This window comes from Anguilla rostrata, chromosome 16, assembly GCF_018555375.3.
Source record: "Anguilla rostrata isolate EN2019 chromosome 16, ASM1855537v3, whole genome shotgun sequence".
Lineage (NCBI taxonomy): Eukaryota > Metazoa > Chordata > Actinopteri > Anguilliformes > Anguillidae > Anguilla > Anguilla rostrata.
The window spans coordinates 1,606,164-1,626,045 of record NC_057948.1 but is presented as its reverse complement, the minus strand read 5'-3'; the positions used below and the strand labels follow the sequence as shown (position 1 = coordinate 1,626,045).

The window sequence follows — 19,882 nt, the reverse complement described above, 5'->3', positions numbered from 1 at the left end:
ATATACCAGTATATAAAATAACATGAAGGCTTTATCTAACCAGTCAAGATATTATTGGTCAGACCTGCGATATTGTAACTGCTAACAGCTGAAGCAGTGCCGGAGCCCTGTACGAGCTGTGCTACACTTCAGTTCATCTGGCACGATCTTGCAGCAACGCAACTACGGCATCAACTGGAATTATACTGCATCGCCATCTAGTGGCTGTATCAGAACAGCACAACTGATTACTACCACTAACCTTTATTGCTAGTAGACACTGGATTTTAAAAAATGTGGTGTCTTTTGAAACTTCCACACATTGCACCTATGTTCTGTATGTCTTTACGCTATAATCCATCCATTCATTTTATTTTCGCACGCTTTTACGAATATAATAGGTTAATTATTGCGTTACATTTAATAATTTTTGTAACAATGATAATAATAATGAAAATAAAAGCCTGATGTATTAGGTCATTTTTTTCTTTTAAAACCCCTTATCAACATGTTTGGTAGCCCTTGTGGAGCAATATAAACTGCACAAAAATGTAATAAGTGGGGGCATTTGAAGATTATTAGAATACTTATCTAAGAAATACTCCTGTAAATTATGTTATTCTTTAGATGATAGGAGCTAGAGCCAGAATATTGATCTCTGAATCAGACTATTCCACACAGCATGACTGCTGACAAAGGTATAATATCCAGGCTATGACTTGGGATTAGAGCCGCAGAAAAGTGACTAAAATAAACAATGTAACACTGCATCTAAACAGCAGCTCACATGTTGTTCAGATGGACACTCTCCCACCAAGATGTACACACATACTCTGCCGGTGAGTTAATGCCCGGCTTTACCAGCAGAATAAAATACCATTTTATTCACAATCCTTTCAGAAACACCACAATCCTGAAAATTAAACATCCTGCTGGACTGAACTCTGACAGTTCTATAGATGTAATTCTGACATTCTGGGCCCTTATCCTGTACTGTAAGTTCTCTGAATTGGGGTAATGGGCTCATCTACCTGTTCTATGATCTTTTCTCTGGGCTTCACCCTCCCATCCCATACTAGATGTGCAGCTGCCACCTTTCAGAGTGGACAGTGAGTTAGTTTTCAGTGCTGTAGGATGTTTGGCCACCACCAAAAGTAAAGACAACACACATTTTTCATGTGTGGACAGTGAATTTGCTCATTTCCTTTTAGTTTTCTGTGACAAACTTCCACAGCACTGCAAGCTAACACAGCTAAAGGCAGATTCACTGTAGAAACAGGAAGTAATGCACATGCTCATATTTATATATTGTGGTGTGGGCCTCTGGAGCCCCGCCCCTCCCTGCTATGAGTCGCCACTCAGCTCCACTTCACCTGTGTCTCACCAGCCAGCCTGCAGCACCATGGACAGCGCCAGAGGGACAGGGCAGAGTTTCAGCACCTCCACTCCGCACTCAGACCTGGACAGCACCAGAGGGACAGGGCTGAGTTTCAGCACCTCCACTCCACACTCAGACCTGGACCTGAGATACAGTCAGGCCACCGGCAGCATACCAGTGCTTTTTCCACATCACTTTCCCCTTTGCCTGAGTAGCTGCTGGCCCTATATAGGCCTCATGGTCTCACTCCAGGGGTGTGCTGGCTTTCCCCTCACTGAGTGACTAACATAGTCTCTGATTCTTGTTTTTTTGTTTTTTTTGGGTTTTTTTGTGGCAGACTCGGACATGCCCCTCATTGTGGCCTGAATTTTGGACCCCCCTGCACTTCCCTAGCACTTTTGCTTTCCCCAGCATTTGAGTAGCCTGATCTTGTTTTGTGTTTCACCTTTCCCCTGTCTTCATTCAATGTGATACTGGTGTCACAATAAAAGTCCTCACTCAAAAATTGGCTACAAAGCTTCAAAAAAATGTTATTATTTATTTTTCATTAGTTTTCTTTAATGCAGATTCATGCACAAACGTTTCAGCATGTTGCGTTCTTCAGTGTGCAGGTACAATGATTAAGACATTCCACCTTCTTATAAACAGGTAACAGCTGCCTTTCATTAGGGCTGCTGGCCAATTATTAGGAGACAATTGTTAATTAAGGCTGCTAGACAATCATAGTGAGACAATTAATAATGACATTTTGTGAAGCTTTGTAGCCATTTTTTTTGAGTGCGAACCAATTTCTTTTCAATTGACGATATTTCTTCAGTTTCTACGCACCAAACAAATTAAAACGGGTGAGCGCAGTGATTTCTCTTGTTATGAGCAATAAAAGTCCTCTACAGGCATGTTGCCAGCACTGTCTGCCTCGTCTGTGCCTCATTCCCATAGCATATAGTATGGATGTGATAAAAGTTTATTAAAGGAGATGAAAGATATGGAATTGAAGGAATCTGTAAGTGGGTAGAAAATCACAACCTGTACCTGTACAACATGCCATATAAATGCTCTGCCCGTTTGCAAATGTTGCACACAATGCAAATCATGCAAACTATGCAGACTACACAGAAGTATAAAACAGTCCTTAGAACCATCTATGTAAACCCTTGCAGGAGGAGTATGCAGTACATAGAGGAAAGATAGATTTGATCATTAGGGCACACCAGTAGTACAATGCCCCTTATTTACTGTCAGCTTAATTACCATACCAGTACAGGGGGGGGGGGGGGGGGGGGCGGGTCTGGTGGGGATGGCGGTAAGTACTAGAGTGTTGGTCAGGTCAGACCCTATTTTGTCAAATGTAAACTAGTGTGGATTGCGGGAGATGTGCTCTGGATAGCATTCAAGGGAAGCTCAAACAATTTACTTCATTATCCAAAGTCCTTTCATAAAAAGCATTCTTGGTATGCATCACAATGTCTTTGTGTTCCATTTCTTTATCTTACAATCTCTTCAGGTGCATGTCCTTTACTCTCTTATAGCATAGTGTCCAGTCCATCTTGCCATGTCTTGTAAATAAAATGATTGCCTCTTAACACTGTTAAAGCTTTCTATTCATGGTTATTGGCAACTCTCATAGTGTGTCATAAAGTGCTCTTTTTCTTACAGCGCATATAAAGTACATGGCTTACTTATACGCTGACTGAAGTGTGCATCTCTGCTAGAACCAATCACTGCATTGGTGCCACAAATAAACTTCTCTTTCATCATCTTGTGTTTGAAAGCCAACTTTAGGGAATGACATCCGGTCCAGACCCCCACAGAAGCATCGAATTGCACCATGTGTGGCTCTGACAGACAGTAGCGTGTCCAATGCTAAAGGAGGCTACTGCCCTCCTGGAAGAGCACATAGAACACTGCAGCACTACTATAGCTAAGGGCTACAGACAATAGCCAAGGGCTACAGACTCCAGTTCAGAGTGAAACCCCCATTTCAACAGAGTCATTTACTCTCAAACACAAGAGAGCGCTCCCATGTTGAAGAGGAATAAATTCCTTCCCTCAAAAATGGGGAAATACGTGTGGTTCCCAGAGATCGAACCCAACATAGTTTTTATTTTCATTATTTCCAGCTCCCAAAGAAGGGTGGTTCTCAACTTCCTATCTTGGATCTCAATGTTAAACAAACATTTGAGGCAGTATAATTTCAAAATGTTAACATACAGCACTCTACAGTTCTACTCTTCGGTCTCTCCCTGAGTCCACGGGAGTTCTGTCTTTGTGTAGAGGCGGGTCTGGCTCCAGGCTATTGGCTGATCATTGGCAATTCAAAACCCAGAGTTGTGTAGGACACTCAGCGAGTTCTGCCACATATGTTGTCTCTTGGTTTCAGAGTAAACCTCCCCAAGAGCAATCTCTCCCCATCCTGGAGTGTAATGTTCTTGGGACTTGATTTATACTCTGTATCCATGTGAGCTTGTCTAACAGCAGACTGCATTTTATCTCTCAGGGTATGCCTCTCTTAGTCCAAACCAGACTCAAGAGTGCAGTATGACACATGCCTCAGACTGCAGGGGCTGATAGTGTCAGCCTCTCAGGTTTTGCCACTGGGGCTGTTACGGTGAAGCCACACTGATTCTAGCAAAGCCGCCTGGCACCGCTCCCGCGTCCCACAATTGGCCGCTTCTGGGCGTGTCACATATTTTATGACAGACAGTTGTGTTTGTTAAATGTTGATCGGGTTTAATGTTGTGTTTCATATCATTGTCCAGTTTGAATAAAAACTTTTAAAATTATGAAAATGTAAGATATTGTATTTGAATTATTATGACAGGCTAGGCTCCCTTATTCATTTTGTGATTTAAATTTAATATCAAATAGGATCCATCCTTGCTTGTTTTCAAATTTCTGGAGGGAGAGCACATTGGGATGGCAGGTATGCCATCCCGCCAAGTTACGCCTTGGCGGGGGCATGCCCCATACCTATACAGCACCGAGAGTTTGGCACTTTTCAGGGTTCCCCACAGAAATAACCACAACAGCCACAGACACTCAGCCCTTAAAAACATTAAATTCTGTACATTCTGACCCCATTTCAACAAACAGAATTCATAAACAACTTCACATGTCCACACAATAAAGCTCCAAACTAAGGGGATTTTGCGTTTTCTCCTTCTTCTTCTTTTCTTTCTTCTTCTTCTTCTTCTTCTTCTTCTTCTTCTCATTCTTATTTTTCCTGCCGCCTATCCCACTAACAACATGTCTCCCCATTGGTCATTTCACTGACACCAGCCAAATCTTCACCTACACGACCCAATCAAAAACGCGCATACACACGCAAAATACCCATACCTTTTTACTCTGAAACATTTCCAGTTTAAACAGCTAGTCTGCCTGTGGCCTAGTGGACAAGGTTACAGTCTTGAGAATACGGAGTTGTAGGTTCAAGCCCAGCTAGGAACGTGTTTCTTTAACCTGCTTCGACCCTCACTAATTATTGTCTACTACTTATCAATTATTGCTTTTGCACCATATCTACCCGCCGTTCACCGTTCAGTTATTAACCGGCTACAATATTGCTAAGCCATATGGATTCAACGGGAGCTTTTCTGTGCTTACTGGCCTGTGTTCTTCTTTAAAACCACCGGCAGGTTTGCTAATGATATGTCACGCATTGCATAGCTATGGCATGGTGCTGCACTAACGAAGTCACAGACTGGTAAACCTCCGGTTTGAGGCTTGAATCCCGACTCGCCCTCAGGCAGATCATTTCCTCTTTTACACTAACGTTTTCTTACGGTTATATTTGCTTTACCAAAACTCACTCACAGCCACCCATATGCATTTCATGACGGCAAATGTATTCCTTTTATTAAAAAGTTACACCAGTTCACCGCTGTGCCATTTCTACTAACTATATTTCTTCACTTGGCTACCGTACAAAACCTTCATATCAGCAAACGCCACGTTTCTACATTCATGTTACCTCGCCCTGTTCTCTATCTAGCCACATAGGCTACAAACAATTACTACGTATGTACGTTCTGCAACTCCGCTTTAAAACATTACATTTAAAATCATGATTCACTCATAAGTATAACTACTAGCACTGAACATGAGAAAAACACATTCGTGAAATAGATTGCACATGTTATTTAACCCTCCACTTAACCAACTAATGTTAAATACAGACTGTTATATACCGTTTGATAAGGAAACTAAGCTCGCTCATGGTCACTTCATTTATTTCGCACTATAGTCTGTGATCATGTCAACCTTCACCTACATGCCCATTCTGCTAAAAAACATATTGTTTCAACTACGCAATTTCATCATTTCGCCTAATTTATCTCACACTTGTTATTTTCTCATATGCAAAGCCTGCTGGGACATATGCGTCTGCTCCTATTCTCCACTATCAACTTTTCCGGTTCTACCTTAACAAAACAGCAAAGAGGATTCCTACCTGCAGATAAGCCTATCAAAATGCCTTATAAACCTTACAAACACTAAAAGTGCATCTTCACGAAATAACAGACAACGGAGCAGGACAGAAGGGTACACAAGTTGCGACCTAGGCAGCTCTATTTCTACGGGCTTGCTGATTCTTTTGTCAATCAAGGCTCGTTGGATGCCCGTCAAATCCGTGAGTAGCCTACATAGCTACACTGGCCATATTTCACCTTTTCTGATGCGTTTACAATTATGCCACCGCACTATTTGTCACAGCCACTGTTTTACATATATAGCAAACCGAAACTGCTAAACGTACACGCTCATCAGACTGTACAAATTCACACAATGATAGCCATAATCCACAACCGTTTCTTACAGGGTCACTTCGCATTTCTCACTCTCGTAATAAAACGCTTTGCAAAAAGAAATGATATCTCATAAAAAAACACGTTTTCAACGTACAAAAATGCCAAGTTACTCAAAAGTATTGATATCAAAATGACGCCAAGTTACGGTACTACAAACAATATAGGCTATCTTGCCTCACCGAAATTTAATAACATGTATTCCAAAGCAATGCTACCCAATATTTCCTCAATTCTTTCAAGTCACTTGGCCCTGTGTTTTGTAATCTTACCATATTACAATGTCATGCAAACGTTGTGTCAGATCAAAGTGTCAAATATTTCGTATTGCCTCATGGAACACATTGAAATTCATGTAGAAAACTGCTGGTCAGTCACTACAGGAAGCATATTTCTCCAGAAAACATATGTTTATACTTGCTTCTGAACTGAATTTGACTAAATGTACAAGTGATTGTATATTTGCAATGTACAATAAATACATGTAAAATACATATTGTACATACATACATAGAGAACTTATTTATCCCCATGGGGACATTCCCTCGCAGCATGTTACATTCACATTTACAAACAGACATTTATACCAAGAAACATACAATCATTCACGCAACAGAAAGGCTGACCACCAAAATACATACATACCAATACAAATTGGACATATAGATGCCTATTCAATCAATCATGACTGTGAGAAAGCCATCCACACATATGTTTGGCCTGTCCATGTACTGCACGCTTATATACACACAGGGCCAAGTGACTTGAAAGAATTGAGGAAATATTGGGTAGCATTGCTTTGGAATACATGTTATTAAATTTCGGTGAGGCAAGATAGCCTATATTGTTTGTAGTACCGTAACTTGGCGTCATTTTGATATCAATACTTTTGAGTAACTTGGCATTTTTGTACGTTGAAAACTTGTTTTTTTATGAGATTATAAATAGAAGTAGGAGTATTGGTTCGTATCATTATCTGAATTGGATTAGCCAGCTAATGTCATCGAAATTTAGATCTGGTTAGCTAGCTAGGTGGCTGGTAGAAATGATCACAAACAACAAGCAACTAATATATTATTAGTTTTATGGTCACCTTGATTTCACTTAGTTTACGTTTCTCTCACAACTAGATCAGGATGTGCTTCATTGTCATCCGATAAACGTTCTTGTTCAAATCACTTGTTTCTTTGGTAAAACATGTGTGCAGCTATCATTTATTTTATTTTATTTTTTAAATAACATTGTTTGCAATATAGCAGAATATACATTCATTGGCATTCATGCAGACAAACTTCATTAGCTTATCTGATATCGACTAGCCATTAGCTTGTCAGCAGCATTGCATCTTCTGTGAAATTTACACTGTACATAGACTGATTAGATTAGATTAGATTAGATTCAACTTTATTGTCATTGCACAGACTACACGTACTGAGACAACGAAATGCAGTTAGCATCTAACCAGAAGTGCAAAAGAAGCAGTAAAGTGCAGTAAGGTGTATGTACATATGTATAATATAAATATAGAATATGGAATGAAAAGCTAAGGTATATCCAGTATGAAAGTGAATAAATATGAATACAATATGATAAATATGAATACAATACAATGTGGTATAAACAGTAATGACTGTCTGCACAGTAGAGCCACCGAAAGTCTTCAGAGACTTTCCTCCACGCTGCGTTCCTCTGGTCAGCGTCTCTGCAGGAGGGCAGCGCAGGATTTATGACAATTAAAGGAACCACAGTATGTGGAACTATAGAATGTGGAACTAAATTATGAAAAGGGGGACCATTTACTTGACTGATTTTAAGGTCAAATCTGATTGGTTACCACAACGCGTAGTTGTACCACCTGGGGCTTGAAGTTAAACTTTGGCCATCTCTCCCATTGCCTTGCTGATGTGCCGCCACCTCTCATTTAAATGAATGGAGGCGGTGTCGCTGCCTGGCGTTACCGCGTACAGTGTGGTTTCACCGTTATGGGGTGGATTTCATTCCTCCACCTCAGCCCTGTGTGCGATCTCCATCGCTGTCTCACAGTATCACACAAGCGCTATGCAACTCTGCGTCACTGGGAAAACACAGACTTTTACACTCAGGGAACCCCTCTCAGGATCGTTCTTATGTGGAAAGACGTGAGGACAGATGCATCCCTCTCTGGGGGGGGGGGGGAGGGGGGAAGGGCACTCAGGAGGGTCACATGGTGAATGGGACGTGGGCAACCCAGCTGCACTTAGCTTACATCAATTATCTGGAGCTACTAACTACATGGACCGCTCTCAGATATTTTCTTCCCTGTCTAAGGGGACATCATGTGCTCGTACGCTGCGATAGTTAATGTCACACAGTACACAGCACTACTCACCCCAGTCTCAGTAGTTTACAGTTTGGACTCCTCAGTCCAGCACAGAGCAGCTTCACTCCTGAATCTCCCAGGTTATTGTAGCTGAGGTCCAGATCTCTCAGGGGTGAGTTTGATGACTGGAGAGCTGAGGCCACAATATCACAGGACTTCACTGTGAGGTCACAGCTGTTCAGTCTGCAAAGAAGAGTTCATACATTCAAGTAATGAAGAATTATTGGCACTCTTCATTAAAATTAGCATAAATGATTGTATAAAAGAAACATTTTAACATAATGATTTTAATTTTCTGCTCAAACATTTGTAGAAACTGCTTAATTTCACTTTAATAAAACATAATTCTTATAAAAAACTTACGAAAATAGTATTTTTCTCAAAAACATAGGGGTCAAAATTATTGGCACCCCGAAAGAATATTTAAAATAAAACCAAACAAAGTGGCATCTAAAGAAATTTGATTAAAAAAAAAATTTATCTCAGTCCCCTGGAACTGTTTGCTGCCTTTCACAATTTCCTGTTTCACTGGGGTACAAATATGAGGTAGCACATAAATGTAAAATCCATTTGACATCCATCACTACGGGCTAAGGGATCAGCTGAGCCCCTGTGCTGAGGCCGTCTCAGGACCCCCTGGTGCTGCACACTGCTAAGGGATCAGCTGAGCCCCTGTGCTGAGGCCATCTCAGGACCCCCTGGTGCTGCACACTGCTAAGGGATCAGTGGGCAGGGAGTGGGGGAGCCCCGATACTCCCAGGGAGAGCAGGGCAGCAGTGCAGTATTGTATGACAGAGTAACATCTGCACATTGTGTTTATACATCAAAATACAGGAATAAGCAGACAGCAGTTTATTTAAAACTCCAGGAGGCAATGTCGGGCAAGCAACAATTAAGTAAAAATATGTTTATTTTCTGAATCCAGTGCTTCAGTCAATGCCCTTGTCACAATGTTCAGCTGAACACAAGTGGTATTGCGTGTAAAACCCCTCACTTAACCTACATATAAAATATATTTTACATGATTTAATTTAACAAGTATTATTGAAAATGACAATTATGAATTTAATCATTGATAGGTCAGTCGACAGTAACCTGGTGGAATCAACCGACAAAGCAAAACTAACTCTGTATCAGGTCTACTTCTAAGTTACGAAACAAAACAGAGAACATCAAACAAGATGCTAAATTTAGACTACCAGAAAAGAAAGACTGAAGAGCCAGACCTTATCGTATTCCCCTCTTCCAGTGCCACAGGAACAAAGGAAATGAGCTAAAACGCACAACCAAGAAACCACCACCAAAATAAAGACCAACTGCAACACAACACAACTTTTTCCTGAGGCCATCATGAACACTTAACGCAGCATGGCTTGAGCATGTTTGCCCTGATTGGGCAATTCCATGTTCAGATGTAGAAAGGGAGGCAGACTCATTTATGACAAGGACTGGCCTATCTAAAAGCTAAATATTCAGGAATTTAGTCCCTTTATAACAAAACCAAACATGAATATATTAGGACGTAATTCAGTTAAGCTAATGAATACCAATAAAAAGCATGGAAGTTTATTTGTGCTTCTAACATAAACAAAGGTCACAAACTTAAGGTCAAACAGAACCGGATCTTTGTTCATTCTGTAGCTACACTGGGCCTCCAGCCTTGTAAATAGCTTTGTCTTCTGGTGCGTCTCTCCTGAGACAAACTCTGCAGGAGGTGGGACACATAGATCGCCTGCCTAAATAAGGGTAGAGTGGCGTATAGGACGTTTCCTTTAATGTTCGTGGAGGGGAGGGTAGGTAGCAGTATTCAAGCCAATATTGCATCCAGTTCACTGTTTCTCTCTCTGAGGCCATAATCTAAACACTTGGTATCTGACATACTGTAAATAAATTAATTGCTAATTTTGCCCTCCCACCCAACCACAGCGTCTGGCTTCAGTCGGTTCGTGGTCTGAAGAACAAATCATCACTGCAGACCTGTCGCCCCGTCCCACAGGTGGACCATTTCTGAGCAGCCAGCAGCTCAGTGGTTGCAGTCTCGTCAGAGGCAGTTCATGAAAATGATTGTGTGGTAATACTCATTTGAGCACCCTGGGGCAATACAAAAGGACTCTCTATGCATTTTTTGTCTTGTTTCTTTCCTCCTGATTCATCGCTGAGCTTACTGAAAGTCAGCCATCTACCAATAGGAACTGAGCAGCCAAGACTAATGCCAATGATGTCACAAACCAGCTTGTTCCAAGTTGGCTGCAGCCTCATGTAAAAAAGGGAATTTTAGCTTTTTTCCTGGCAAATACGGATCAATTTCAGATTTCAATGCAGGGCCATATCTTATTTAAGGTAAAAAGCAAACAAATCAGAGCCACATATAATATAATATAATAATATTATAGTTAATATAATAAAAACAGTTAATGTAATAACTTTGTCCTCTTTCATGTAATAACTGCCGGTTAACCTGCTTGCTCCTCACCAGTCTGGTTTTCGATATGGGCACTCAACAGGGACTGCCCTCCTCACGCCTCTCCTCTGTCCTGATTCTCCTAGAACTGTCTGCAGCAATCGACATGGTCATCCAAAACTACTCCTCTCCACCTTAGCTGAGATGGGCAGTTCAGGGACTGCCCCAGGTCTTACCAGGTCACCTGGATGAGGTCTGCCTCTGCTCCTCATCCCCTTGCTAAAGGAGTCCCACACGGATCTGTACTGGAGCCTCTGCTGTTTTCTATTCACACCAAATCCCTTGGTTCAGTTATTAATTCACATGGCTTCTCTCATCACTGTTATGCTGATGATACATAAATCTTCTTCTCTGTCCCTCCCTCGACTATACTGGTCAATGAGAGACAACAAGACTGAGCTTCTGTTCATCCCCTACAAGACATCCCTCCTACAGGAGCTGTCAATCACTGTCTATGGCATTACAGTGACTGCCTTTCACTCTGCAACAACCCTGGGGGTGGTCCTGGATGACCAGGTGGACCTCAAGGATCACATCAAGGTAAAATCATGGTCCTGCAGATTCCTCCTGTACAACATCAGGAGGATTCGACCATACTTGACCACGCACTCCACCCAGCTACTTGTCCAGAGTATGGTGACCTCCCGCCTTGACTCCTGCAACTCCTTCTGCCAGCCAGCTTGTGCCATACAGCCACTACAGATGATTCAGAATGTGGCTGCCCTGCTGAGGTCACTTCATGGCTACCAATCATCACCAGGATCAGGTTCAAGTCCTTACCACACCTACACTGTAGCCAAAAGGACAGCCCCCGCCTACCTACAGGACAAGATTCAGTCGACCACTCCACTCTTCTACAGCAGGGCGACTTGCACTCTCTGCCAACCGGGTGAATGGTTCTCACTCGTCCCTAGCACAAACCTTCTCCACCTACCTCCCCAGTGGTGGAACAAACTCCCTGTTTCTCTACAAACCACTCAGTCATTGCCCCTCTTGCCCGTCTGCCATAGTCTGAAGACGCATCTCTTCAGTCTGTACCTGGACTAACTATCACTACTCTGCATGGTACTCCCAACTAGGAGCACTTATCACTTGTACCCTTCTACCTTATTCCTGTAGCACTTTCATGTTACACATGCACCTCCAACCAGCACTCATATTGCATTTGTATCATTATCTTGGTGTTGTAGCTCGTTATCTTGCCTCCTAGTTTGACGTAACATTACTTTCTGACCTAGCCTATGCTTACGGCGTGGACTGAACTTACTGTGTTCATGGCGATGAATAACCATTACATAATGAGTATTGTACCTTCTAGTTTGACGTAACGTTACTTTCTGACCAGAGGTGCGTTCAAGTTCAACAAACAGAGGTGAATGTTAGTGGCGAACAAGTTTGCAAACATTTGCAAACGTTCGCCTTGTTCGCTGAACTTGAACGCACCTCTAGCCTATGTTTCTGCGTGAACTGGACTTACTGTGTTCATGGTTATGAATAACCGTTACATAATGAGTACTGTACCTTATCGGACCTGTGTTTTGTAGTTGTTCCAATGACCTTCGATATGCACTAATTGTATGTTGCTTTGGATAAAAGTGACAGACAAATAAATGTAATGTAAATGTAATGGTTAATGTAATATATATTAATATATATAATAATAATAATAATTATTATATATATATATATATATATATATATATATATATATATATATATATATATATATATAATAATGTAAAATATTTAACGGCTAACATAAAAGGTTTTACCGGTTAATGTAATAACTTAGAAAAGTTACAGTTTTTTTGATGAATAATGTAATACTCCAACCGTTAATGTAGTAACATTTCAAAATTCCAGTCTTCCATTATACCAAGTGTACTTACTTAAAAATGGACTGCATTTATATAGCGCTTTTATCCAAAGCGCTTTACAATTGATGCCTCTCATTCACCAGAGCAGTTAGGGGTTAGGTGTCTTGCTCAAGGACACTTCGACATGCCCAGGGCGGGGTTTGAACCGGCAACCCTCCGACTGACAGACAATCGGCCTTACCTCCTGAGCTATGTCGCCCCTGTTTCTTTAAAAGGATCGGAAGGCTCATAAATATATAGAAATTATATATCGGTACAATTCCAGTACAATTCATCCCCACGATAAGAATCTGTAATCCTGCGATATTGACGATAGAGTTGATAACGCGTTTGAGCATCTGACCATCTCACACGTAGAAGGAGAACAAGCATGGCGGAAGGCGGAGTTCCAACCCTAGACGAGGAGGAAGAATTAATCCCAAAAAAGGAGATTCCTCCGTAATATGGTAGTGGTTCGGATACAAAAGATCAGATGTGAATCAAAGTGTGTCAAAAACCCATAGGGTGGAAAAAAAGGGTGGAAACACATCACATTTCTTCCACCAACTCAAGCAAAAGCACCGATCAGAATATGAGAAAAGCCAGAAGTTGCGCGAGGAGAAAGCGTAAACAAGTAACGTCAAGAAAACTCCTTTAATTCAGAAGGTATTGTCAGCGCGTTTGCCAGTGTCACTCCCTATGACGATAAAAGTAAACGCTGGAACAAACTGACGAACGCGGTGGCATTTTGCTTAGCCAAAGGCATGTTGCCAATCCGAACTGTTGACAAGGAGGGATTCAGGCTAATGATCCAGAAAATGGACCGCAGATACAACATGCCGTCAAGGAAATATTTTTCAAAAACGGCCGTGCCAGCTATTGTGGCACCGCACGGGGCGTGACGGTGCAGGCGGGGCGGCACAGAAACGCACAGACCGGAGGTTTGGGGAAAAATAGCCCAACAGGGCCTTTTATTAACCAAAAGTAAATACACAACCCAAAACAAACTCCACAACAAAAATCTCCTGTCGGAGTTAACTTAAAGTAAAGCGAACAAAATTAGAAACAACGGCGTCCGGGAGACCGCTGAGGGGATCCCTCTTCAACTCAGGAAGAGGGATGTTGTCCTGCGTCTCCACCGGCTTCTGCAAAATAGGGACAAAGTTATTAACCGTTTTTACAGCTCTCCTGCCGCCCAAAACCCCTCTCTCAATGGAGACAAACGGCCTCCTTTTAATCTCCCAGCCATCTCCCTGGAGTGGCGGCAGCTGTGTTGCCTCATTGATTGCAGGTGTGCTGCCTGCCAATGAGGGAGTTGAGGAATGTTCAATCTGCCGCTCTCCAGGGTCCTGTGGCTGGGCTTCCTATTGGGGCGCTGTCCTGGGTCCTGAAGAGGCGGCCTGGTGGCAGGTTTTGGCTGACGCCTATAAGGCTGGGAGGGGCACTGTGGAGCCATGCCCCGATCCACGCCACACTATGTTCGAAGAGTGTCGCGGTAGGTTACAAACAACGCTGTCTACAGTGGAGTTTTATGCCTCAACCACAGACATGTGGAGTAGCCGAGTGATGGAGCCATACATTAGCCTCACGATCCACTACATAAACAGTGACTGGAGTTTGAACAGCACTTGCCTCGAGAAAAGTTTTTTCCCAGATGACCACACGGGCGAAAACATCGCGAGTGGTTTGAAGCAGTTTCTTCAAGCATGGAATCTAGACGAGGAGAAACAGGTGTGCCTGACAATGGACAGTGGAGCTAACGTGGTAAAAGGAATCACCCTGAACAAGTGGACAAGACTGTCATGCTTTGGCCATTGTCTACACATTGCTATTGGTAAGCTTACTCTCTCCATGTCTTTCTCTCTTAATGTCAGTGTATTCATGCATGCACGTTCAGCATGCATGAGCTTAATCTTTAATGTTCTTCAGAGACAATTTCCTTTGTTGCCCACAGTCATATAACTATACTTTTTGAAAAGAAATACATTACAAAAAAAGATATTAAAACATACAGACACGTGGCACAGACATAAGAGGTAATTATATATGTATGTATTGTGTGTATTTAAGATTATGATGAAATTAATATTTAACTGAACTCTCATTCATTGTTTTTTTGCAGAGAGAAGCATGAGGGATGCCAGGATTGACAAAGCTGTGGGAGTTTGTAAAAAGGTCGTCAGTGCATTCTCGCACTGCTGGAAAAGGCAGCGGGCACTCAAAGATGCTCAAGAAGATATTGGCCTCCCTCAGCATAAACTTGTGACGGAATCGCCAACACGATGAGGATCAAGGCAAAAGATGATTCAGCGACTGCTTGAACAAGAAAAGGCCTTCATACAAGTCTTAGCTGCTGATAGGTCAACCAGGCATCTGGTGCCTACATGGCAGGACACTGATGTCCTTGATTCTGTGAGCAAGGCACTAGGGCCTCTCCTTGATTTCACAGATGCTCTCTCTGCTGAAACTTATGTCACTGTGTCATGCCTGAAGCCTGTTCTTCAGTGAGCTGCTACAGGGGAAAGATGAAGGCACAGATCTCACCAAGACAATTAACAGTTCAATACTGGACTACTTGAACACCAAGTACAAGCAGCCAGAGATTGAGAAACTGATCAACATGGCAACAATGCTTGATCCATGCTTCCGCACTCAGCACATGAGTCAAAAAGAGATCCTGGTCATCAAAGCCAGAGTAGTCAGAGAGGTGGAATCCCTTTCTGTCATGCCAAGTGACACTGCTGCCCCTGAAAAATCACCTGGATCTACAGGACAAGCCCAAAGAGCAGAGGAACAGTCTTGGAAGCTTTTTCAAAAAACCAGCTGCTGAGCTGACCAGCCGTTCTGACACAGAGAAAATTGAGGCTGAATTAAACAGCTATTTGCTTTGTCCACTGGCAGATGGCGAGAGCGATCCCCTCGCATTGTGGAAGCTACACGAGGTGAATTTTCCTCAGATCAGTGGTTTGGCAAAAAAGTACTTGTGTATCCCTGCCACAAGTACAGCCTCAGAGAGGCTATTCAGTGCTGGGGGAAATATAGTAACATGCCAAAGGTCTGCTCTGAAACCAGCCACAGTTAATATGATAGTCTTCTTAACCAAAAATCTTAAACTGTGATGTCCCGTTCTCTTTTTGGTAGCTACCTCTTCCTGAATCACATGCTGTAGTAGTATGTGTGTGATAACTTGCACTACCTAATTTGTGGGATGTTCCAGCCACAACCTCATTTCCACATACGTTATTTTATTTACAATTTTAGAGTATATCAGTGTTTACATTTTAATTGAATTTGTATTTTATTTGTTAATTTGTTGTTAATTTATCAGGCTGTTTTTGCACTGTTTTGTAGTTTTGTAACCTAACTGAAGAGATGTTTGGGATTGTTACTTTTTGATTTGCTGTTTGCACTACTTTTACGACTATTTGTGCCATGACACTACAACAGAGGTTGTATAAGTGTTTACATTTTAATTTGTTGTATGTAGTTCATGATTAAAGTCAGAATCGGTGTTTACCTTTCAAACTTGTACTTGATTTGAATAACTATTGTGTTTATACACTGTTTTGATGTTTTGCAGCATAGTTTAACCTCTTAAGGCACAAGCCAAATTTTGCCAATCCTTGCCCATTTAGGGGGTACCCTATTTAAAGCTTTATAACTCCAGACGTGAACACCACAGAGACTTGAAAAATGGCTTAAATGAAGCAAGACATTTGTACAATTTACAATACTAACACAGATTAGTTTATATTCATAATTTTGGAAGAAATAAAGTGCCACAAATGCAATTGTTTTGACAAAAAATCCAAAATAAATTTGCACTTTTTAAGTTCGCAATGAAATACTGCGAGATTTAATATATGCAGGAGGTTAAACTATACATGTGCTAGGTCAAAAACTTCTTGACCACAAGTTCATAAAATCTAAGGGTGGATATGTAGAACTACTATAGATGTATGAAGCAAAAACTAAGCAGTGTACCCAGCATCTCCAAATCTATCCAAAATGTCTAAATTATGCATTGCTGTAAATCATAACATATCCAAGTATTTCACTACAAATCAACTGTTTTGACTCAAGAAAATCACTGTTGCATAATTTTCAAATGGGAATTACAAGCTTTCAGTCAGTACAGTGGTCTAAAATAGCTAGGTGTCCAGAAACATATCCAAAATCTCTCCAAAATTGAATAAAATGTTTTTTGTCCATTATAAAGCATATAAATGAGCCCCTTATGAGGGTTTAAGATGAAACATTGCTATCAGATTAAAAAAATAATGCAAAAACATTGTCACACAATGCGGTACAGTACCTAAATGTGTAATAATTAACTTGTGTGTATTTCTATACTCTGTACTCTCATATGTTTTATTGTATGGGGATGAGACAACATGAAAACAATTTTCACCCGTCCACCACGTTTTGGCAATGTTCCAGATGTGACGTCATCACTGTTGCATGCTTCACAAAAACTATTACACTTCCGTCTAACGCTTACATTACAGTGTGAAATATTTACATTATATAACACCACTAACCTATTTAAAAATACTCAATTTCAAAAAGAACGTATATAACCGAAATATTTTGAACGATAATACTTACATAGCAATGGTGAAATCTCCTCTATGTTCAGTAGATAGAGACAGAGAGACAGTATCAATTATATTGTTCTATTCGCTTCTGTTTTGCTCCAGAAAACGATGTCAGCTAGGTCTATCAGCAAACATATGGCTTAGCTATGTTCAGAAGTCCTCAATAATAATAGTATTTTCCAAGAAATTACGAAATATCCTTGAACATGTTTCGTTAGGTGCATCGTATTTGTCTGCTAACAGAGTGTGATTGCGTAAGTGAATGCTATGCTAAGAATATTTTCTGTTACGCTGACCTATAAAACGCTATTCCGAAAGCAGAATTAGACATGTTATACATCGTTAGAAAGCTTATACTCTCGCCTACCGAATAAATGAATTGTAAATCTAGTCAGACTGTACCAAAAAGGGCGACGACGCCGTAAACAACAGGTGTGGTGTTACGCACAGCTATTTTGGAAGATACCCAGGCGTCACAGATGCGCCTATATTTCCCAAACGGATTGTCCAAGACAATATATGACCACGCAGTCTCAAAAGGGACATCTCTACACGTAAAACCAACAGTAAGGTTTTATATTTATTCAATATTTAGTCCCAGATATTGACTGTAGAATGACATGGTATCATTTTTAAAAACTTTTTCTCGTTTATTTCGTTATTCAGTGAGCAGCGTTTTCACTGCTGTATAGGCATATCTTAGGGCTATTGTCGGGTTTATCTTGTTGCTATGACGGAATACGATTGTTTAGTGGTGAAAGAATATTTTTATGAATGCCAAGATAGACAATATTGTCCATTATGTCAAGGGTGGGGGGTGTTTTTTAGATGAGACTGCAGGGGGGGGTGTGTGTTAAATGAACGACGGGAGCGACAATGGTGGGGCTGCGAAACTCCGTTTTCGGCATAGTTGTCATGTATCGTCTACTAATGAAACTGAAACAACGCGTTTCTGTTTTCATCTCACACTTTGGTTGCAGTAGCACCGAATGTTTGAGTTTAGTAATTTAGGCACGCGGGCGTGCCCACCACTAGGGGCTGTGCGCTAAGAGGTTAAGACTTGTTAAGTTTGCACTATTTAAACATTATTTGCACTTTTACAGAAGAAAGTATTTTTACAACATTTCCGTTTGTTTTTCCTGGGGTTAGATTATGAATCCTGCGAGTATTGGTGTTTGCATTTTCACTGGAATTTTAATTTGTGAATAAAATTAATATTCAATTTTTTAGCCTACTTAATTTGTATCGTTTAGTATCTGATGATGGTCAGGATTAAGTTTTACTTTTTTGTATCAATGTTTGTGTTTGCACGGCTCTCAAGACTGTATGCTGATGTGACTTGTGGCCAAAAGATAGTGTTGAATGGTATTATTTTCATATCATCATTTATATCATTACCGCAAACAATACCATAACATATTGTGATATAGTTTTAAGCCTATATCACCCACCCCTACTCACTACCCAAATACGCTTTAATTTGGTTGATCCCTGGGATAGTGAGTTTTGGCACTTACATTTGCTTATTTTGCAGGTTAAGTTGCTCCTTCAGGGCAGGAGACTATGAATCACAAGATTCCTGGATGAGCGGTACATTTACCTCCTATGACTGATGGTCTTAATGTCAGAGAACACTTAGATCAGTGTTACTCATTACGCGGCTCAGATCTACTGATAACAATAAGAATATAGCTATAACTTACTTCTATAGGTTTTGTATAGGTTCTACTGATGTCCTGTTTTAGCACATTGAAATGAAATATCCAGCAGACGGCAGCATACTGAAGATACATCAAAGAACGTAGGCTACGTAACAGTGAGGGATCATGGGTAGACGTATAGCCAATGTGTGTAGCTTTTGATAGGTTCCCAGTTTATTTACTACCATTTATATATTATATGTAGTGTACTGTGTTTCCGTTTCTGCCATTACTGTGTCTGTAGGTTGCATGCCGCTGTGTCTAGCACCTCTGTAGTGTGTCTCAGTATAACACCTCTAGTGTCTGCAGCAAGGAAGTCACATGCCTTTGCTAAATGGCTGTGAGGGTTCCCAGGGAGGAACAAGACCATTTGTCTCCGGCCCGCCATTTAACTCAATCTTTTGATGTGTATGACCAGGGACTGCATGTCAAGACACCACACAGCATGATCGGCAGCGACTTGCTTGGCGCACTGCCCGAATGTTCCGAGTTTGTCTCTCCCTTGCGCATTGTAATAAACATCAAATTCTCTGAGGAGACTTGGTTTTACAAGTTTAGCACGTAAACCTAAAGTAGATATTCCATAACGCCGTACCTCGTAAGGTTATATCAAATATTGTCTCGGCCTCTGCCCACTCAAAATGGACAGATTTATGATTAGAAAAAAGCAGAATGAGAAAAGTGATTCTTCATTAGCTGACGGTGACGGAGTTAGAAATAGGCCCGAGGAGAAAGAGCAACGT

General features: G+C 41.2%; 1 protein-coding gene across 5 annotated transcripts in view; it reads right to left on the bottom strand.

The window, feature by feature from the left end:
* LOC135242401 (NACHT, LRR and PYD domains-containing protein 12-like) overlaps positions 1 to 19,882 on the bottom strand; it is a 505,695-nt gene that overhangs the window by 8,606 nt on the left and 477,207 nt on the right. The window contains exon 14 of one of the 5 annotated variants that reach the window (XM_064313450.1): positions 8,534 to 8,707. The exons of the other annotated variants lie outside the window; for them this stretch is intronic. Coding sequence (XP_064169520.1) covers positions 8,534 to 8,707 — 174 coding nt within the window. The remainder of the gene's footprint in view (positions 1 to 8,533; positions 8,708 to 19,882) is intronic. 5 annotated transcript variants of the gene reach the window in all.